At 37.2% G+C, this 23,154-nt stretch overlaps 1 protein-coding gene across 5 annotated transcripts in view; it reads left to right on the top strand.

Moving 5' to 3' along the window:
• The window catches only part of CHD7 (chromodomain helicase DNA binding protein 7), a 198,298-nt gene that overhangs the window by 123,480 nt on the left and 51,664 nt on the right, over positions 1–23,154 (top strand). For all 5 annotated transcript variants that reach the window (XM_053660799.1, XM_053660800.1, XM_053660796.1 and 2 more), the window contains exons 4-7: positions 1,952–2,093; positions 6,773–6,910; positions 7,954–8,019; positions 14,168–14,223. In XM_053660799.1, coding sequence (XP_053516774.1) covers positions 1,952–2,093; positions 6,773–6,910; positions 7,954–8,019; positions 14,168–14,223 — 402 coding nt within the window. The remainder of the gene's footprint in view (positions 1–1,951; positions 2,094–6,772; positions 6,911–7,953; positions 8,020–14,167; positions 14,224–23,154) is intronic.

Raw genomic sequence — 23,154 nt, 5'->3', positions numbered from 1 at the left:
AACCCCACTAAATTAAATTGTGTGCTTCGCTCTGGTGTAGAGAGGTCACCGTGGAAAGTACTCGCTGCCAACTTACTTTACCTGGCAGTGGTTCAAATCTGACAGGCCTACCTCTGATTTAAACAAATTTGAGAAATATGTAAAGTTTTGGAAGCAGTTTTGCACTGATTTGATAAAAGAAACCACAAAACACTGCAGCGCAGGTGTTGAGAATGTTTGAAAGCTGATTGAGGGAAGCAGATGGCTTTAGTCAGTGGCATCCAGCCAAAAGAGCAGGTGCTGGTCATGTGACCGCTGGTTACCAGGGTAATCTGATTGCTCTTGGCGTGCAGATGAAAGGGAAGGGGCCCAGCGTTCAGCTGTAGTATTGTATAATTTGTGGCAGTTAGAGCGGAAATAAATGCTGGAAATGGAGCCTCATAGTGGGGGAGACTTCTGTCCATGTGTAGCGTAAACACTAGGACAGTTGGATGAAGAACTGTTGTATGGATTTTTTTTTAATTTAAAAAATATTATTCTTTCCAAGGATCTTTTAGGGACTTAAAGTTTTTAGGATATTGCCTTCGTTTTTAAAAATAAAAAGCATTCTAAAGTGCCGTTTGCTATAATCTTGACTTGTAAGTTAATTCCTTGTGTGGTTATTTACTATGCTAAAAGGTTAACAAAACAAAATAAAAACAATCTTTGAGTACTTAAAAACTAGTTTAAGATTATCAAGATTTTATTTATTCATTACAAAAATACATTTTAGGTGTGTGATGGATACTTTATTAAATTAACAAATATTTTGAAATATTTTACATGACACATGCTTTACTTAAATAGGTGATATCTTGGCCTCTTTTCCTTTTGTACTGACTGAGGCTGAAAAATGCCATTTAATGCATTCTGTCCTCATGCTTTTCTGGAAATTGACAAACCTCAATAGATAAAACTTTTTAAAAGTTTTAAAATAATATTCTTAGTTGTAAAATTTCATCAGAATTTTAGGCTCTCTGGAAATAATAAATATAATTGTTACTGAGGTTGGATTATTTTAATAATAATAACGAATAATAATAAATATTAGAAAACCTTGGGGCCACTTCGAAAATTTAAATGGAAGGTAACACTGTGTATATGTTTTTAAAAAATGTCAAAGTTTCAAAAGGTGATGGTAAACTGAATTTTTGTAGAGTTCATTCATGACTTTTGAGTTATGTAATATTCAAATCCTATAAATGTTGGACAGAAACATACTGTGGAACATAGACTTTAATTGTTGGGGTCGCTTTGCTATATTTTTGTATTTTGGAGTCTTGGCTTTTTTAAAAAAAGGCTATTGTGGCTACCTCACAAAATTCCTAGCACCAAAATAAAACTTATTTTTAATTAAGAACACAGCATTAATTGAAATTATGTAGAAAAGGGAATCATTATATATTTTATATTTTTAAATTGGGTAAAAATGGATCTGGATGATATAAAAGAGGACACCTTATAGCACTGATCAAAAAAGACTAAACAGGAGTGGAGTATTTAGAACTATTTGCAAGACACACGGAGAAATCATCATTATATTCTAGTTTTCGTTGACAATTTTTTAAAAACATATTCTGCACCTCAAATACTCCACAGCAAAACCGCCTCATAATCTGATTTTTCATCCTGGCTTGGTGTGTTGGCAGGGACTTTTGCATTGTCTAGAGGAACAATGCGTTCTGTGTGGTATTAGGAGTTTTTGCTTGCAGTTTCTTTTTAATTAGGTTAGATATTTACTAAAGGTCATCAATTTGGGGTTTTTGCATAAAACCTTAATTGAGAGTACCATTTAACTATAAATGGCCAACAAGCATTGATTTATCAATTGTCAGTGATACTTTAGGGTTATTAATGTGGGAAATATAAGGCATGGGGCCTGTGGAAAACCTCATTAAAAAGTGAACACTAAGTTATCCACTTTGAATTCTAGTAATAAGAAACCTGATTCAGAAGCAAGTGCTTTGAAGAAAAAGGTCAACAAGGGAAAAACAGAAGGTTCTGAAAATTCAGACTTAGACAAAACACCCCCACCATCTCCCCCTCCTGAAGAAGATGAGGACCCAGGTGTTCAGGTAAGACCATTATGCTGATCTTGAGCCTCGGTTGCTTAGCATGGGTAACTCTAGCCACGTATCAAGTACACTAAACCTCCCCTGTCTTTGTTATAGAGCCGCTTTAAAGATGGCTTTATTGTTTTCTGGAACATTATATCCGTAGTGATGAGAGCTGGGGGGGCCAGTGCGAAATTAAACTCCTGACTTCTTGCTTTTGCCCGTCTTTGACTCTCGGATAAGTAAAACGGAGAATCTTCACTTATATCTGTAAATGTATCTTTTGATGTTTATGTAAATGTTGGTGTTAACATAATGTTAATATATTGGTTCATGTAAAGCTTCATTCACATTTCTGATTTTCTCTGAAGTTTGGTTGCTTGTCAGTTCTTTGATTTTGCAAAACAAATAAGATGAAATCCATAGCTTGTTTTAAGGTTTCTGATATCCCATGGTGAGAGTTGAGATATATTCCTGTAATACTAGGGTGTCCGTGAACAAATTAGTGACTTTTTGGATGGCAATGCTACAAAATTTTTCAGAGCTAGATTCTCCTAACTTTTGAAGAATTTCATAGGAATCAGCTGAAAAACTAGCCCTGAAATAAACACTAGGAATTAGGTTCCTGTATGTAATGCCCACTGTTGTCACTGATTGGACTGTAAGGTAAGGGACCCTAACACATGATCATTAAAAATTATTTCCCTGTTATGTTCCCTGGAAACACGCCAGTACGGCCCACTGGGATGGCTGGGAATGAAACCTCTGTGAACGACATCTAGCTTATCATGGAGCAGTTACCGAGGAGCCCCGCTAGAACAGGAAGCCAGCCCCTAGAAGCCTGCTTGATTTTTTTCTACACGTTCAGTGCACTAAGTACTTTCTACTTATACCTCTACCAATTCACTTAAAACTTAGAAACAAAAATATAACATTTGTCCTATACAGATTTCAAAATCTGAAACCTAAAGGATTTCAGATTTTTTTTGCCTTTTTAGTAGAACTCCCTGATATTGGTAATTTCACAGAATGGCCTAATCTAAGATCTGAGATGGAGATGAGAGAGACACAGTGTTGTGAATTGGTTTGGTTTGTTTCTGTAACTAACATAGTAGTACCTCTGGCAGTTTGGGTTTATTTTGTAATTTACTTTGATTTTACACCCCAGTGAAAAGATATTGGGAAGGTAAGTAGATAACTTTAAACTAAAGTATTGTAATGATTTTGAATTTCATTTTTATGCTCAATGGTGATTATTCCCCACCCTGAATTGTTTGCTTAAACTCTAGGATGGCGATAGTGTTTGGACAATATTAAGAGGATTTATTTATATGACTCGAGAAAATGCTGTTATTTCACAAATATTGCTGCTGTTTTTTAGAAGTCTGTTTTAATACAGAAATGGACTTTATGAAATACCAGTTTTGGGGTTTTTCCCTTTGGCATTTAGTTGTAGAAAGATGGTCATCGGTTCAAATGAACATCAATACATCTTTTTAATTGGCTAATGCCTGTTATAGGTTCAGTAGCTAATAAAAGTAGCCACACAAATAGATCTGATGTGGAAGGCAGGCCTTTTTTGGTGTCTGTGACATAGGAAGTGATGCTGACTTCTGTTTATTGTGTTTCTTCCTGTAGCACATGCATAAGGGACTCTGAGTTTTTTAGTTTTGTGATTGGTTTATTTAAACTTTAATAAATGCCTTATAATTTTAATGAACTCAGAATTGTATCACAAAGTACTGCAACAGTGAGATTGTGGAAACACATTTAAATTTTCTCTTCAGTATACTTGTTTTAATTATAAGTAGCTCTTTTAAAGCAATCCAAATTTAACAAATTGACTTATAATTTTAGTGTCAATTCAAAAGCTTTGAGTTATGGTTTAAACATACTTATTGCATTTCATTTGATTCACAAAAATCTTTTAAACAGTAATGTTTTAACAGACCATGGTAAAGCATATTTTATAAGAAATAATTTTATTTTATATTGGGAAATTGAAAAAGAAACTTTTGTACCCAAAATGAGCTTAAGATCAATTATTATTTAGAAAATGGAAAAGCCATATAACACTTAAAAATTCAGAAAATTGAGTCCTAATTGTATTTTGGGTTTTTTACTATTATTAAATGACCTTGTAACCATTACCCACTAAGCCCATTACTGCAGCACAGATATATAACACGAACTTGATGAGAAACTTTCATTATAAAAGTTCTATCCATCAACGTATAAAAGTCTATTTAAAAAGAGAAGATCCCCCCCGGCTTATTGTACTGAACACCTCTTTAATATCAGAGTGGTATTTAGTGTAAAGTGGATTAATTTTAGACTTATTTTGGGCTGTTTAGTTACTTATGCCGGAAGAATGCGGTAACAGCGTGGCCCCAACCGTGGACATCTGACAAAACCTCATAGCTATATCTTAAGTAATACTTATCTTTACTCCTTGTAGTAACGACATAAAGATGAAAATATATATTCGTCCCTTTCAGCTTAGTTAAATTGATACAGCAGATGAAATACAGATATTGTACCTGTTACATCTTAAAGAAATTGACAGTTTTCTTGAAAAGTGAGGGATGGTGATGTGGGCCTGTGCAGGAGTTGGTCTAGATCAGCTTTGGGAAGAGAGAAAGGAAGCTCTGCAAAGTAGCTAGTCCTGGTAGCCTTATTGCTTTCTGATTTTTCTTTGGAAAGGTTGAACTAATTAATGATGACCTTAATCTTACTAATTGCATTAGCATTAATGTGTACCATGCACTGTTCTAGATGCTTGAAATGAATTCACTCGTGTGATCTTCCCAGTCGTGAGCTAGTTACTATCATTAACCCATTATCTAGACCAGGAAAGTAAGGTCCACAACATAACTCATTTACATCACAAAGAGCCCGGGCTCATTTAAACATGGGCACTCAGCTCCAGAGCCTCCAAGGTCCAATTGCCCCTGTGATGTGGGGCAGGGTGGCAGTGGCAGAACCCCTGCTGCTTTTTCCTTCACTTTGACCTGGAATCGGGGGGACGTGGTAGGGCGATTTGCCTCTTCTCTGCCTGACTGTCCAACTTTACAATCCACGAGGCACTTAAAAAAGTTTTATTTCATAATTCTTAGAAAAAAGCTTGAGTTACTTTTCTTAATATTTTCATTTCTTCCATGTGCTTTACAAACTCATTTGTAGGTTATAATCTTGTATTTATCAGGGATTTAAAGCGTCTCATTTTAGAGCTGTCTCAGATTTTGTAACAACATATTAATGAAAAGATTGTTTTACCCCTATTTGTCATTAACTGACAAAGCTAATTTTTTAGCAGAAAGGTTAAACAATATAGAATTATTTTGAACAAAATGTACAAAACCCTTTTCCTTCTGCTCCTTTTACTTCTTTCTCCAGAATTAATAGCTGTTAACAACTTGTGTTTTTTTCACATTGTTTTCTGTTATTGAAAGCATATATATTATATATTCATTTTTTTTTTTTTAGCAACTGTTCAGTCATACAGTGTCTTTGCCTTGAGTTTGCATACAGGGGTTGGCAAAAGGAGGTTTTCAGTTGTGAGTGCACAAAAGCAGGTTACTCATATTACTATTGATTAATTACTATATTATTTATTTGCATTATCTTCTTACTGTCATTGTTATTATTTTGTATCCTTACTAATGATTTATCTTTTAGGTAATGATGGCTGCTCATTTAAACCTGCTTTTGCCCACCCCTATATTGATGATTGATCCTCATGTACAAATAAATATGCAGGTTGTTTGTTACTTTTACTAGAATTACAAGCTACTTATTATGTGACTTGCTTCTCTTTTGATATCTCAGAATTTATCTTGCAGATATCCTGCAGATACGTTATATAACTTAGCAGAAGTGCAATTGCTAGGTTAAAGGGTGGGCATGTTTTAAACTTCGAAAGCTACCACCACACTGTGCGGCAAAGACACTCCAGGTTCTATTTTGACCACTGGAATGGGAAAGGGCCTGTTTTACCAGTAATCCTAATACCAGCCATTACTAGTCTTCTACATTTTAATCAGAGTGGTAAAAAAAAATTTTTTTTAAGTAAAATTACTTGTCATAGTCATTCATTATAAATTCTGATATTCATTCCTTCATCTCTTCAAAAATTTTAGACCGTTTCTTTTAGGACCAAGATTAAATTGCAAGTTTTCTATTTAAATAACCCTCTGAAATATTATAGGACCTTGGATAATATTATAATAGCATTTATATAGAACTTTGTAATTAGAAAATAATAATTGATTATTTTCCAATGACCGCTTTTTTGGACTTTTTATTATGGGTAAAATTTTAAATGTACAAAAGTAGAGAGAATATTATATATCCATCACCCAGCCTCGGTATTGGCTTCACTGTTGAGCAGTACGCTGGTTGAGTGGTGAGTAAGATTGGCTGCTATTTCCATCTCCTACTTGAAGGTTAGGTAGTTGGGAGTGGCACAGCCACAGCTGTCCCAGGCAGCTGACTTAAGATCCCCCCTGTCCCCAAATGCACCCCCATTTCCATTATATTCATTGTCACTACAATCTCTTATGTGATCCACAGAGTTAAAGCTAGCCTTTTTTTTTTTTTTAAGGATTAATTGTAAAAAATACCCACTTCACCATCTTGGGAAGTTAAAAAGCGTATCAGTGCATTGCTTCGCAACTCACTTTGTTGGATTTGTGTTGTAGAAGAGACGGTCCAGCAGGCAAGTGAAGAGGAAGCGATACACCGAAGACTTGGAGTTCAAGATTTCCGATGAGGAGGCGGATGATGCAGATGCTGCTGGGAGAGACTCCCCCTCAAACACCTCGCAGTCAGAGCAGCAGGTCAGCGTCCAGACTCGTGCGGTTCCCACTGCACTTGGAAAGATGCACTGGAATTTTGTAGCTGGTACCCGAAAAGTTCCGCTGGAGCACTGGACTTGGAGCTGCGGAACGTTCATTTAACGTTGGCTGATGTGCTATGGGGAATGAATTATTTAGCAGTATTATTTTAAAAGCCTTGTTCGCTGAAATGTATTTTTATACAAGTCTGTGATATGAAATTTGACACAATTTTGGAGAATTAATGGTCTCTGCTGAGGAAGAGTCAGAACTAGGATGCAAGGAGGCTGAATTTACCTCTGAGAATTCAGTGCCATAGCTTCTGGGACTTTAATAAACCACTCAAGCTTGTCTCCTGCTGTTAGGCACCGTAAGAGCCCCTTTATGAAATTACTGCCTTGTAGTACCCAGCAGGGCATACTTTATTCTCTGTGCATTGTAAATGATGGATAAAATAGTTTGTGTAAAATATGTTTAGTAATGTAGAATTGATTATTGTAAAGAATTAAAAAAAATAATGCCCTCTTCTTACCATAACTGTACTTTAGTTAACAAACTGGTAACTCATAGAAAAGTATATGAAATGGAGTTTTGTATTTTATTTGGTAATCTGTGTGCTGTTAGATTATTATGTAACGTTTTATGTGACCTCCATAGATAAAAGCTGCCTACGATAACAGAATGATGAGTATATTTACCCCATGGGTATAAATGAAGAAAAGTTATATTTTTGACTTGCTCTCATGCAGAGATGATTTTCTTTCGGCAGCTGGAGTTTCTGAATGCTCTCTAGCTTTAGGGATCCATGCTAGACCACATAATTAAACCATAATCATGAAGTAACAAAAACAGATCTTCCTTTTGTCTTTGTGCGGAATGAGATTTTGTTTTCAATCATTTTTTCCCACTGACTTTGCACCCAGTGTTTTAAAGGGTATGAATGTAAACGGTATGGAGCTAGATGCAAAAAGGGAATGATTTCTAGCTTTTATAGATTATAATGAAGTCTTCCATGTGGGTGGATTTCATTGTACTTTATTTTTTAGGAATCTGTTGATGCGGAAGGTCCAGTGGTAGAAAAAATCATGAGCAGTCGTTCAGTGAAAAAACAGGTAAGCGCCATTTGGAGTGATTGAAACCTATGGTGTATGTGTGACTCTTCAAATTATTTTTTGCTTTGTAATTTCTTTAAAAAAGTTCACTATTGGTCAAGGCCAGGTGGCCCAGTTGGTTAGAGCATCCTCCCGATTTGCTTCCATTGCCGGTATGACCCCTGGTCAGGGCACATGCAAGAATCAGCCAATGAGTAAGTGGAACAACAGTTGATGTTTTCTCTCTCTCCCTCCCTCTTCCTCTCTCTCTCCCTCCCTCTTCCTCTCTCTCTCTCTCTCTTTCAAATCAATGAATAATTTTTTAAATGTACTATTGGAAAATAAAACTTCTGGTGACATTTCTTATACTATCTGATATATATCCCAATATAAATCTTTGGGATATTCACCCCAAATGAAATTAAAATACATCAACCAACCAGTGTTTTATTACACCATTTAGAGTAGGCAAGAAGCTCACAAGTCTCAAAATCTATAGGACTTTTAGCATTATAGGCTGCCTTTTTCATAAATATTATTCATAGAAATCATTACCATGACCTCTCATTTCCCATGTGGAAAAAGTTTCTTGCCCTCCCCTACCTCCCCACCCCCATGGAGGTTTAATATTTTAGGGAATAGCTGTTTTCTCGTACTGTTCATAACTTTTTAAATATACAATTAAAATATTCATTAATACCTTTTAAAAATATTTTATTTATCTTTAGAGGGGAAGGGAAAGAGAAAGGGAGAGAAACATCAATGTATGGTTGCCTCTCATGCATCCCCTGCTGGGAACTGACCTGCAACCCAGGCATGTGCCCTGACTGGGAATCGAACCATAATCGTCTGGTTCACAGGCCCGTGCTCAATCCACTGAGCTACACCAGCCAGGGCTCATTAATATCTTTTTGTCAGTGCAAAGGTGAAATGCCAAACTATTTTCAGTGTGACATTTTGAAGATAGTGTAACTTATTCTTCAAAATTATTAAAAATTCATGTTGACCTGTAAAGGTGAGCTCTAAGTACCTGTCGTTAGTCTGATGACTTTGTCATTGAGGGATACATACTTTGTGTCAAAGAATTTTCGTAACCCTGGGTTTTCTTTTACCAATTGAGATTCTTGGTTTCATCCCAACCATCTCTCTTCTTGCCCAGTTTGGGAAAACGCTTTATGTAGTTTGAAGTATCGAATAGGTATCCAGGTGCATTTACATGATCTGGCATACCATTTTTGGCATCTCTAGAAAGTGCTCTTCTTTAGATATAGGCGTCAGTCTTTCAGCTTGAATCATGGCCGAATGCACAGTTCTTTCTGTATTCAAGGCGAGTGGAAGTACAATCTCATTGTCTTGACATGTAAAATAAGTTTTTCCCCAAAGTAAAGTATATACAAAGCATAACTTCCCATTGAGAGAGATAGGAATGGAGGGATTATAGGACTTAAAGTGAGATCCCAAGCTTATCAAATAGGAAACCTTTGCTACTCAAATACTACTTCTGTTTAGAGATCCTCGAAAATGTTAGAGCACGAGCAGTGACCTTCTCTTTACCTTAGTGCGATGCTGTTTGCTTTTCTGTTATTCAAATTGAGTGTATTGGGGTAAGGGGGTGTATGGAGTAGCTATCTGGTGACTCTTTGAACATGAAGATTTCCTCTTTGATGAATTAAATCTCAACCAAAGTTCCCACCTTTTCAAGCAGAAATGAGTGCTATTTAACTCATTAGAAAGGTGGTGGTTTTTGTCCTACTAATGACTGTAGAAATGTTAGTTTATGTATTGTAGATATATGGTGAAATTTAAATGCTTAACATGCTTTAAAGCATAATCCCCTTCACTGAATTGAAGTGACTTGTTTGAGTAAATAGCTTGTGGTTTGGATGGGATATATTAATTTTCATTCAGTTAAAAGTGCTTCATACTCAGGCGTACTCAGCAGGTTTGGGGGTTGCAAATTATAATTAGCTGTATTATTCAGAGCTACTTAGACTATGCATTATGTAGGACATTGCTTTATTTATTTACTTATTTTGCCCACTTTAGGGCTTTTTTTCCCTTGTCTTTTTTTTTTTTCTTTTCACTCCCCTTTTAAAGATAGGTACCCATATTAGGAATAGATATTACTATTTACAGATGACCAGGTTTATCTTATCACATAAATTGAAAATTACAATAATTGCACATGAGGGTGGAGTATTTCCTGAGTTGGTGGGTTTCAGGATAGAGAAAATGAATGAAAAAACCACTCTGGAAGGGGAGATGGGCCTTGAGGTATGAGTAAAGTAGAGAGGAGATTGGAGCTCACTGAATAGCTTAGATTATCGGTATTTCATAAATGACAATAAAAAGCCATTAGAAGGTTGTACACATTAGCAGATACTAACTTTTTAAAATGCCAATGCTCTCAAAATAGTTGCATTAGTTATCAGTTTTAATAATATTGGAGGGGAGTGTGGCAAATAGAAACAAAAGGAAACCGAAGATTATCCTGTGGATTCTAGCTATGCCTGCTGTTCTGTTTCCTATTACCATGAATAATTGAAGAAGTGGCTGTGAGAAGGTGCCTTTATCTCCCCCTGCCAGCACTGTAGAAATTGGCTATGAGCTCTGAAAGCCAACCCTGCACAGTGCTGACACGTAGTGGGGACTCAGTTTGTGGTTTTCAAAGTCCGCTGACCTCATCACTGTAGCCAGAGGAAGATCCGTTGTGAACTGGAGTCAGCAGCCTCTCAGAACACGTCTGGCAGAGCCTCCCCAGTTCAGCACCTCGTGTTAAACATGGGCAGCTCAGGCGTCTCTGTTGTTCTAAACCCAAATTAATGTGGGTGAGATCCAGTGGAAGGGATATAGTTGATACCTGTCTTTGAACTTTGAAGTAGGTTTAAGAATGGACATTCGGATCCTGTAAAGTTCAGTTCTTTTGTTTTCCCTGTTTCGTTGTTGCGTAGTAGCCCTTTCAGTCAATTCTGACTGTATTCTTTAAAATTCTTTATCTTTCATTACATGGTATATTTTCTTTTTAAGGGCTTATTTTAAATTCCAAGGTTTTTGTTTTAATACTCTTTAGCTGAACTCAGTAACAAAAAGGTAGAGCACAAGGAAGGCAGAACTCATCGTCACATTTGTTCCGATGCCCTCACTTTCTCCTTCAGTGACCCTGTGATTTGGCATCTCAGGTAGACAGTCTGGGGGGTTGGGCCAGAAGCGGGAAGGGTTTGTACCTCTGCTTTATTGATACTTTACTGGGGTACTTTCTCATTCTTTTGTGCATTAACAGGGTTTCATCTTTTTTATACTATAGTGTAGGTTTGTTTCCTCAGAGTGACTGCCTAATTTAGTAATAAGATGCTTAGGAAAGGTCATTCGTTCTTTCAGGCTATAGGATTATCATTTGTTGATGCTATTTTAAAATCCAGGTGACGGGAAGAGTCTCTTTATTGCCTAGTCAAGGTTTCTGGTTCCTGTGAACAGTGAGACAAAAATGGCTTAATATGTTTGGAACTTTAATTATCATATGAATAACGCAGATTTTGATAGACTAGTTTTGGAGTCTTGAAAAGATATAGGTATTTCTCAAGTTATTCTGTTGAACACATAGAATTACTTTAGAGGACTGTCCAATTTAGTGGTAATTGTCCAAGAAATAAATTTGAGTGGATTTTTTTTTTGGTTTGGGCAGAAATAGTGTCTTGACTCAGTTATTTATTGTATATGCCTGTTATAAAATGGTTTCTGAAAATTAAAGGCATTGGGGGTAGGGGTTGGAGCTGTTTTTGACTGTCACCAGAGGCTGGTCAAACTGACTACTATTTAGAAAAATTAAAATAATGCTACCGAGGACTTATGAATTCTCACACATTTATTAATTGTTTTTCCTGTTAGGAGTGCAAGAGAGGTCAGCATGGTCATATTTATATGAAATAAAGGTTACCAAGCAGTTCTGTTTGTTCTAGGGGAAAGAAGGTGATTCAGTATGTGTGGTCAGTTAAAGCACAGGCTCATAATTTTTGGAACATCCAAAAGGAATAGGCCCTAGGACAATTCTGCCCCAGCTCCAGGTGCTACTATAAGAGGCTCGGAACCTAACTGCTTCCTCCAAGAAAGCTCTAGACCTCTTGTTAAACATCTCCACAGCAGGCTCCCCAAGGAATAGCTGGTCGTGTCAAGAAAGTGGGTGTTAGTGAGAGTCAGAGGCAGACGGTTGGTGGCTGCAAGAATCAGAGCTTTTCTGGGAACAGAATTGAGATGGAACGAAAACCGTCTCTGAGGTTTAAGAGTCGACCCTGTGTGCTTTGTGCCCACTTGGAATTTGTGGGATGGGGCAGCCACTTCGAGTGAGGTGGGGAGGACAGGGCAAGAGGGAAGGTTGGGAAGAGTGGAATCAGGACGTACAGAGCATAGGAATTATAAAGTTCGTATTTTTACTACTTCAAACACAACGTAATTCTGAAAAACCCTTTCAGAATTGAAAAAATATAGCATCAAAAAAGTAAAAACAGTTGACCAGCCATTTCAATTCCATTCTAGGTTTAAATGTCATGATATGCTATGAGAAGCATCAGAAGATGTAAGGCTCACCTTGGTTTTCCATTTTCTCTGGTTGTCTCCTGTCTTATCTTTGCCTTTCTACCAGAGTCTCCAGTTCTACGCACAGTGTTAATGTACCTTGAAACCACTGTTGACATGTGGGAGTAAAATGAGGTTATGTTGGGACAAGAAAAGAGTAAGGTAGATCATCAGATTTGGCTAGAATTTATCGCTAATTCAAATTTATGTTGCTGGCTCTTGAAGGCATGCAGCAAACATTTCTTTCTATTTTGGGCAACTAAAAGTCTGGAACATAGATGGTGTTCTGAACACATTGGTTTAGGGAGCTGCTTTATGGTTATGACCATTTATAGGTCCATTAGGGCAGAACCAGATGTTATGGGGTTTTGATCACATTCCTGAGGACTGTCTTCTTCTTGGTGATCTGGAGGTAGGTAGAAAAACTGTTTCAAATTTAGGTTTAACTAATACATGTAGGAGTTTCAAAGAAAAGTGTTAAGTTCACACAGTCTTTGGTAGTAGTTTGAAGATTAAGGATTGAGAGAAACTAGTCTCTTTGGATAGATCCTCTGCTAGTCTGCCATCTAATAGAAGTCTGCTCCTTTATTTGTCCTCTGTCATGTTCCTACTTGCCTCGATTTCCTTGACCGCATTTCTGAGACAGCTTAGCCAAATGTGACCCTCAAGGCAGGCCGGGGTTGTGAGCGTGTCAAACCAATTCCTAAACATCTGTAAGCGGTGTTTATATTTACATCCCTGATTTATCTGATCAAATGTTCCAGAAGGAAATTATATATTATGACTTGTTTAATAGCCTAAAACCAAAAAGGAAAAAAAATACTGAAAGAGATGCTTAAAAAGTCATATGAATCGTATCTTTTGCATATGCTGCAGTCAGTAGGGTTGAGGGAGAAGTTACTGATAATCTGACCACGGAACTCTAGACTTGGCTGATGGGTATCGCAATTTTAACCTTACCTAAATCTGGTATTGGAGTGCTAATTTTATTTGGCTGCTACGTATGCGAGACATCTTGTCTGAGAGATTTTAATTGTACCACTGAGTAAAACTAAAACTGTGAATAGTGATGCACTGAAATTACAGCGTAAGCACAAGGTTTAGTTTTATATGGTTTCTTGTTTAGAGTTATTAACTATATGGAGGAATAAATGTCTTTTAAATATTTTAAAACATTACAAAACCCACAATGTAAAGTTGCCATGAGGCAGCCAAAAATAATACATATGGCATTCAGGAGAGCAGTTGCTAATTGGCTGCTGCCTGAGAAAATGGTACACTTGGCGTCTACTTAACACTGTGGGTTTGGCAGAAAGCCAGATTTGGGGTCAGGTTGTTGTGAATGAAGCTGCGTGTGGTTAGGGAGGAGTTAAAATGATTCATGTCTTAGAAGCCGTAGCACGTCGAGTCATGTGCACGGGCCTCCGTGTGCCGGTCTCCATCGCGGTGGCCGCCTGCCCGCCCCCAGCGTGCTCTTCACGGCAGTGTCCCGCACTGCTTTTGCCATCCCCGTTTTGTCTTCATGTGGGAGTAAGTCATTGCTTTGGAGTATCCTAGTAGATGGTTTTAAATATGTGCCTGAAACTGTCTTTTGTTGCAGAAGGAATCTGGAGAGGAGATAGAAGTTGAGGAATTCTATGTGAAATACAAAAACTTGTAAGTAGATTGTGATTTTTTTAAAATTGGGAAATATATTTTCAAAGTACTAAATAGTGGTTTAAAATTAGTGGGAAAATAAAAAAAATAATTAGGAATTGGGAAACTATGCTATAATTTATTTAGAACTTTGAAGACCATTGCCTAATAACTTGTGATATTTTTATGAATTAAATTTTTCTGGAAAATGTACAGTGGGTGTAAAAGTTGACTAACTTTCACATGTAAGTAAGAAGTGCTTTTTAGAGGGGATAAAAACTCATACCGTAAGAGAGAAGTGAGGAACATGACACTTGCCTGTCTTCTGAGAATAGAGTCCGTGGGGCTGCCCCTCCTCCCTTCATCTGTGGGTGGAATGAATGCCAGGCACTTGAGACTAGAACTCAACTGTCAGGCAAAAGCTCTAGAAAACCGTGACATCACCCACATTTGGAAATGCAGGGAGCTCCGTTTATGTTTTTGTTTCTAACTTTTGTTTAGTGAATTTGAATTGCATAACTTTTAAAGACCTGAATTGAAAAGGCAGCGAGTTGTTCTGCATTGTAGATGAAGGCAGGACACTGGGACAAACACAGGTTTTGATGAGGCAGCATTGTGTTGAGGATCAGTAGTCATCCTGCTGAAGAAGACCAAGCCATTTCCTACCCTAACCAACAATTGCAGAACAAAGACAAAATATTAATTGATAACATAAACATTAAATTTGCTTTAAACATTTTAGGGAAAGGAATTCAAGTACCACATTAATACATTCTAGAGTTTAAAGAGAGGCTTTTGGGAGTTACTGTCAAAACGGCCTAGGAAAACTTAAAATTTACCCTACCCTAGAGAATAAAAGTATCAGGCCTCATACTTCCTATTATTCTCCCTTATTGCACTGGGTGCTGTGTTAATGAACTGATACACTTCTGAAGTTTTGTGAGCAAAACCTTTTAGCAAGTAAGATGAGGAAGTGTCTTATCAGTGTTACGAGAATACAAGGAAATACAGAGTCTGGTGATAAAAATGCTCAGTCAACATTAAATGTCATTTTATACTCAGCATGGGGAGTACAAAGATGCAAATTATACATATGACCTGATTTTATATAGTTGTATAAGGAAAGAAGTATGAGTAGATAAGGAAGAGATAATGAATTAAGGCAGAGAAGAGAGTGAATTCTCTGGTACATTTACCAAAGTAAACTCAGAGCAAAGATGTCTAAGTATTGATTGCCAAAAAAGGGTACTACTAGATAGGCATCCACCAGATCAGTGTGGAGCAGTAAAACCGGGGAGCTGGACTCGCGGCAAACATCTGCTGTGGCCTGTGCACAATCCCAGAGGAGTTCCCAGTGACCCTGACCAGGGACCGCTGCCCGGCCAGGGGACACCAGTCGTCCTTCGTCAGTCACGGGTGGTTCTGGAAGAAACAAGTTTTCTATCTCATATTGTTGAGATCTGTGAGAACTTCAGATTTCCATAAAGTTAACAGTCTCTGTTAACTTTTTTTTTTAATGTGATTTTAGATTTACAGGAAAAAATGCAAAAATACTATAAAAGATTTGTTTTTCCTTTTGTAAATAAAAGGTAGTTTGTAGGAAGATACTTTAAGATTGTTAAATATGATAATGGCTGCTAAGTGGTGATTTACTAATTTCATCACTCCTACATTTATTAGTTGGGTTTCAGCTATAAGGAAGAGCTTTACCTTTTTACCCATTTGCTTATTTTTTATAGCAGTGTAGACTTGTGGCATTTTACTTTATTCAGTTGGTCATAATTCTTTATTATCACGTCGTTGTTTACCTTGCTCCCGTTATTCTGCATTTGGCCATTGGGAGCCCCTCATACCGGCTTCTCTCCTTTTGCCATGTCCCTGTCCTTGGAGAGCTTCCTTATGTTCCGGCACAGGAGGATGCTCCCGACTCATCTTGTAATTTTCTTGTTTACATCTTGGAATCAGTGGTTTCTCCAAGGAGCCTTGGTTGTTTTTACTAGAGAAGGGCATTTGGAAGTGAAGATCTGGGTGGTGGGCTTGCTCATTGCTCCTGGGGAGTCCTCCTAGGCCTCTAGGGCTAGGAGAGGCATCCTGTGCATGTACACATACGTGTGTGGACATGTTTATGTATACGTGACATGTCACACACAACACGTTATACATAGATATAGTACTTACATATACACACACCTCTACCTTTCTGCCAGCCTAACAACAATGAAAAACAGTGCCTTTATATTAATAATGTCCAAATTTATTTCAACACCACAGGGTTCATTCCATCTTTCCCCTTTGAATATTAATAACTCCCTTCTTCAACCACAAAAAACCTGGCTCTTATTCTCTGTAGTGTATTTGCTTATTTGGAAATTCTAAAATACATAGGCAGTGCTTTCTAAATTACTAGAACATTTTAGTGAAAAGCCTACTAATGAGCTCATTCAGTATTTGTTTAGAGCTTTTTAAATATAGCCTGAGGGTGTAGGGGCTAAGTACAATACTTTAAAAACTTCCTTGGTTTCTTTTCCTCCTCCTGACTCCTTTCAGTGTGGTGGTTATTTATTTGATACTCAGTATGGGTTGTTAGTTTCTGTTTGTATTTTTATTCCATTTTAGCTCCTCATCCCCATCCTTATTGATACATATATAATTCAAGTTCATGAAATATTCACTGGTTCAAAAGTCAGAATTGTACACAAAAGGATACTCAAAAAAGTGTTATTCTCCTTTTCCACCCCATTCCTATTTGCCTTCTTATTAATCCCAGATTAATCCTTTCCCAAACTTTGCCATGAATATGCATAGATATGTATATATGTATGAGCATTACATATATTATACACAATATAACATGTTATAGAAATATTATACAGTTATATTACATATAGTATGAATGTTTTATATAATATGCAAATATTACATATTATATACATATTACATATATAAAATGTGATACTGTGTCTTTTTCCCCCTTGTTTCTTGTACCAAAGAATAGCATACTAGCAGTGCACATTTTCACTTTGCTTTTTTCACAATACTGTGTTCTGAAAATTGCTTGACCGATCAGTTCATAAGGTCTTTCTCACTCGTTATTACAGCTGAATAGTACTCCATTGCATGGCTGAATCATAGCTTATTCAGCCAGTCTCCTATGTAAATAGCTTCTGATACTTTACAGTTACAGAGAATGCTGCAGTGTGTATTCTAATGGGTATTTATTTTCGAATTGTTGGAGGGATAGCATTGGGGTAAATTCCTAGAAGTGGAATTGCTAGATCAAACGGCCAGAGGTAGACATAGTTCTGTTATTGCCACATTTCCTCTCATAGGGTTGTATTAGCATTCCCGTCCGCAGTGTATTGCCCCTGTTTGCCCACAGTCTTCCCAACATAGTGTCACTTTTTACTTTTTGTCAGAAATTCTATTTTAATATAGTTCCAATTACCATTTTCTTTTGTTATGAAGGAAGTAGAACATATTTTCATAAGTTTAATGGCCTTTTGATGTCTTATGTTGTCAGTTGTTTGTTCGTGTCTTTTGCCCATTTTTCTATTGTGCTTTCCTCAGTCTTTAAGAGTCCTTTATCTGTGTGGGATATTGGTCCTCTGTGTTTTGTATTGCAACTGCCTTTTTACTCCAGATTCAAAATTGTCTTTTGACTTTGTCACTTATTGCATTGTAAATTTTAAAAATATATTTATATAGTTATATTTATTAACCTTTTCCTTTATTGGAGCTGGCTTTTGAGTTATAGTTAGAAAGCCCTTCCGTACACCTAGGTTAAAGAGGAATTTGTGAGTTTTCCTTTAGTACTTGCATATTTTGTGTTCTATGTTTAGGTGCCTGATCTACTTTTGTTTATTTTTACGGCCTAAAGCATGACTCTAATGTTATTCTTTTATAAACATTGTTGTTCTGGCAGCACTATTAGAAGTCTTTCTTTGCTCCAGCCATTTGAGAAGCAGCCTTTATTATGTGTACTGAAGCCACATATTTTTTTGATTCTGCACCTGTACTTCATTCTCCTCCTTTTTCAGTTCATGCGTCAGTGGCATGCTACTGTCCCTGTAGAGGCTTGAGAGTATATTTTAGTATCTGGTATATGTTGTTTCCCCTAAGGGCATTTCCTTTTTAACATTTTCTTGGATATTCTTGCATGTTTATTTCTGTATATAAGTTCGGCAAGCTTGTGTGGCTCTATAAAAATGCTTGTTTATATTTTTATTTACATTGTATTAAATTTGCAAATATATAATGTTGAATCATGCTATCTAAAAACAAGGATAACTTTCCAGTTAGTTCAACTCTATTTTTCTATCTGTTAGGAGAGTTTTATTTATTCTAATTATATTTTATTATGTTATTACAGTTGTCCCAGTTTTTCCCCCTTTGCCCCCCTCCACCCAGCACCCCACTTTCCCTCAGGCAATCCTCAGACCACTGTTAGTGTCCACAGGTCATGCATAGGTGTTTTTGGCTACTCCATTTCCTCTATAGTACTTTACATCTCTGTGTCTATTCTGTAAATACCTGTTTGTACTTCTTACTCCCGTCACCAATTCACCCGTTCCCCAGCATGCCCCTCCCATCAGGAAATCATCAAAACACTCTCTGTGATTCTCTATCACTATCTATGATTCTGTTTCTGTTCTTCTCATTTGCTTAGGTTTTTTTTTGAATTCAGTTGTTGATAGATATGTAATTATTGCCATTTTATTGTTCATAGTTTTGATCTTTTTCTTAAATAAGTCTTTTTAACATTTCATAAGAATGAAATATAAAAATGGTTTGGTGATGATGAACTCCTTTAGTTTTTTCCTGTCTGGAAAGCTCTTTATCTGCCCTTTGATTCCAAATAGTAGCTTTGCTGGGAAGAACAATCTCAGCTGCAGGTTCCTGCTTTTCATCACTCGGAACACTTCTTGTCAATCCCTTCTAGACTGCAAAGTTTCTTTTGAGAAATCAACTGATAGTCTTATAGGAACACTTCTGTAGGTAACTGACTGCTTTTCTCTTGCTGCTTTTAAGATTCTTTTTTTATCTTTAACCTGTGGCATTTTAATTATGATGTGTCTTGGAGTGGGCCTCTTTGCATCCATCTTATTTGGGACTTCTTGGGACTTCCTGGACTTGCATGTCTATTTCCTTCACTACATTAAGCAAGGTTTTTTTCATTTTTTTTTCAAAGAGATTTCCAGTTGCTTGCTCTTTCTCTTCTTTTTCAGGCACCCCTATGATGCGAATGTTGGAACACTTAAAATAGTCCCAGAGGCTGCTTACACTGTTCTCGTTTTTTTTTCTTCTTGGTGTTTTGGTTAATTGCTTTTTGCTTTTTTTTTAAATTCTCTGCAAGTAATTTAAAAAAAGATTTTATTTTATTTTCAGACAGAGGGGAAGGGAGGGAGAAAGAAAGGGAGAGAAACATCAATGTGTGGTTGCCTTTTGCACACCCCCTACTGGGGACCTGGCTTGCAACCCAGGCATGTGCCTGACTGGGAATCAAACCTGCTACCCTGTGGTTCATAGGCCGGTGCTTAATCTGCTGAACCACACCAGCTAAGGCTGATTTTTTTGCTTCTTTATGCTCTAAATAAGTTATTTGATTCTTGGCTTCATCTACTTTATTGTTGTTTCCCTGTAAATTGTTCTTTATTTTAATTAGTGTATCTTTTCATTTCTGACTAAATCTTTATGTTGTTGAGGGTCTCACTAAGTTCCTTGAGCATCCTTATAACCAGTGGTTTGAACTCTGTGTCTGATAGATTGCTTATCTCCATTTGATTTAGCTCTGTTTCTGGAGTTTTGATCTATTCTTTCATTTAGTCCATGTCTCTTTGTCTCCTCTGTTTTGGAAGCCCCCCTGTGTTTGTTTCTATGTATTAGGTGGAGCTGCTTTGACTCCGTGTCTTGGTAGTGTGGCCTAATGTAGTAGGTGTCCTGTAGGGTCCAGTGGCACAGCCTTGCCTCTCACCCAAGCTGGGTTCTCGAGGTACACCTTTAGTGTGGGCTGGGTACATGCTTCTCATGTAGTTGAGCCTTGATTGCTCTTGGCAGGTCAATGGGAGGGATTTACCCAGGCTAGTCAGCTGCTAGGACTGACTGTAACCACTGACCACAAACCTCTGCCCTGTGTGTAGGTTCAGCTGTCTGGGAGCAGGGTGGTGGTGGACCAACATGTTTGTAGCTCTCCCATGGTTGTGCAGCCTATAGGGCAGGGGTGTCAAACTCATTTCCACTGGAGACCACATCAGCCTCATGGTTACCTTCAAAGGGCCAATGCAGTTTCAACTCCATCGCAGTTAAGGAGTAGTTACATTTATACAGTCCTAAAATTATTTTTAGTTGTATTTTTGATGTGGTTGTGTGAGGAGGCAAACTGTGTTACCTATGCTGTCATCTTGACCAGAAGTTTATCTAGGAGGTTTTTAAATACATCCTTATGTAAAGTTTTACACATTTCTTCTTGAACTTATTGCTGAGTATTTTATCTTTATTGATATTATAAAAGAGGTTTTCTCTAATATTGTATCTTCTCACTGGTTATTTATGTGTGTGGAAGTTGTTGACTCAGTTTTATATCCTGCTACATTACTGGAATTATTTTTTGAATTAATTTTGTAATAGATTTTATAGAGTTTTCCAGTTATATAATTATGTCATCTACAAATAGAGGTAGTTCTGCTCCTTATTTTCCAATGATTGCTCCTCTTGTTTTCTCTCATATAATGGCATTGGCCAATGCCTTGAATATGATAGTGAATAATAGTTGAGAGAATGGGCATCCTTACCTTGTTTCTGATTTCGGTTGAAAAGCCTGGGGTTTTTCTCCCTTTAATAAAAGAGCACCACTGATGGAGAATTTCAGCCCCATTTATGAGAGAGAGAAGTGCCTGTGTCCAACTCATAGTCATGCTGGTGGTGCTTTAAAGGCCTACGCACGTCAGCCAGGACAAGAGTGCTGACTGCACACACCCCTTTTCCACCCAGCAGTTAGGGGACTAGACGAGGTTATTTTCATATTTGTCTCTGGTTACAGCAGTATTGAGTATTGATTGAAAATTTGGGAAGTATGTATTGAAGGTAGAAGATAAAATACTTGCAATCTTACCAATCCAAAATAATCATTATTAACATTTTGTTGCATTTTTCATCTAGTCTGTTTTCTCTGTGTATATGAATGTATAGCATTTATGTCAATTCATAGCAATGTAAGATGTATATATTTAAAGTCCTCATCTCAGTCAGTTGTAGGACTAAATCAAATCTTTCCTTTGAAAATGCATATATATAAAATCATAACATTACAACATTAATGCTGAATTACAAAATTACATAATCACAATATTAATATATGTATGTAAATAAACATATTTACATAAATATAAATATGTTACTTGATATCCTAAGTGTTTCCATGTCATTAATTATTTTTGAAAGATTTTATAATGGCTGCAGAATTTCTGAGAGTAACACCTTGATTTTGAAAGAGATATATGAGGGGGGACCCCCCCCCCAAAGGAATTATCTTCTGGAGGGCAGATTCCTTGTAGTACAGGCTTCCCCTCACTAGGTGAGTGTTCTAGGAACCCATCTGTATCAGTGCACCAGCTGGCTTTGTTGTGAGAGGCTGTGTTTGGCTTCAGTGAATTTTTTAGAAGACTCTTTCAACACATTTGCCCATTTCATGATGGGTGATTTATGAGCATTACCTGTCCACACTGAGTGTTCAGCAGTTTTTGACCAAAAATAATATGACCCCTGTGCCCCACCCTCCCTCCCTATTCACCGGATCTTGCCCCAAGTGACCTTTTTTTGTTTCCCCGGATGAAAAAGTCCTCAAAGGGAAACATTTTCCTGGAAGAGGTGAAATAAAAAACCCCCCAAAACGGCGGAAACCCTAAAAGGCATCAGAATCGAAGAGTTCAAAAACTCTTTTGGGCAATGGAAAGAATATCTTAATAGGTGTATGGCATCAAATAGAGAGTACTTTGAAGGTGACTGAAGTTTAAACATACAAGAGTAAATAGACATTTTTTATAAATAAATCCCAGGTATTTTGGGTCCTCCATTGTATATTTAAGCACCACATTTCTTTGTAATGTCATGACTAGTGAGAGAAATAAGAGACAGTTGAGGCTATCAGGTGACAGGGTATAATGCTACAAAAGAATATTGAAATACCAAACAAAATAATGTCAAAGGTACCAGGAAACCTTAACTCTATACCTGTGTGTTTCGGGAAAGAAGAAGGGAGTGTGGAGAGTATTCCAGTTAAGGTTAGAGAAAACACAACATGTGCTCAGAGTAGGCTGGTGGTGAGGCTGAGGGGAGGGGCCTTACCTATTGCCAGGACAGGGTAGACATTAGACCCTGATAATTCTCAAGGAAACAAGGGCCATCATTTCAGATTGGGAGAGCCAGGCAGGGAGGGCAGGAACTGAGTAGGAGTTGGTTTGGGGCGCGGGTGTTCAGAGAGTGGGCACTGGGCCTTTTCTCCTGGATTTCTCTAAAAGGACCAAGTTAGGTATATCTTTGCTGTTTTAAGTTTGAATTCTCTTAACTCAATTAAAACCTTTTATTTCTTAATTAACAGTAAATGCTCAAGACACAAATTCATAATTAAGGCCACTTTGTAGTATTAATTGTTTTGTATTAAAGTGTAATCCACTCACGGAAACAGCTTGCTATTACATCTTTTCTCTCTCTCTCTTTTAATGGGGAGTGGATAAGAGAGCTGGGGGCTCAGGACAGAAGGCAGAGTTTGGGCACCGTTACTGATTTTCTTATTCTCAAATGTTAGTAGTGATGTTGAATATTGCTCAGCAGCCTCTGTAAGTAATGAAACAGGTTATTTTGCTAATTATCTGTTTAGTTGATTTGGGGGGTGGGAACAATAAAAGATAATAAAGTATGAATAATTTTCAACGTGTTTCAAATATTTTATTCTTTTAG

This window comes from Artibeus jamaicensis, unplaced genomic scaffold, assembly GCF_021234435.1.
Source record: "Artibeus jamaicensis isolate MK-2021 breed Jamaican fruit bat unplaced genomic scaffold, CSHL_Jam_final scaffold_916, whole genome shotgun sequence".
NCBI classification, from domain to species: Eukaryota; Metazoa; Chordata; class Mammalia; order Chiroptera; family Phyllostomidae; genus Artibeus; species Artibeus jamaicensis.
This window is presented reverse-complemented; position numbering and strand designations above follow the sequence as displayed.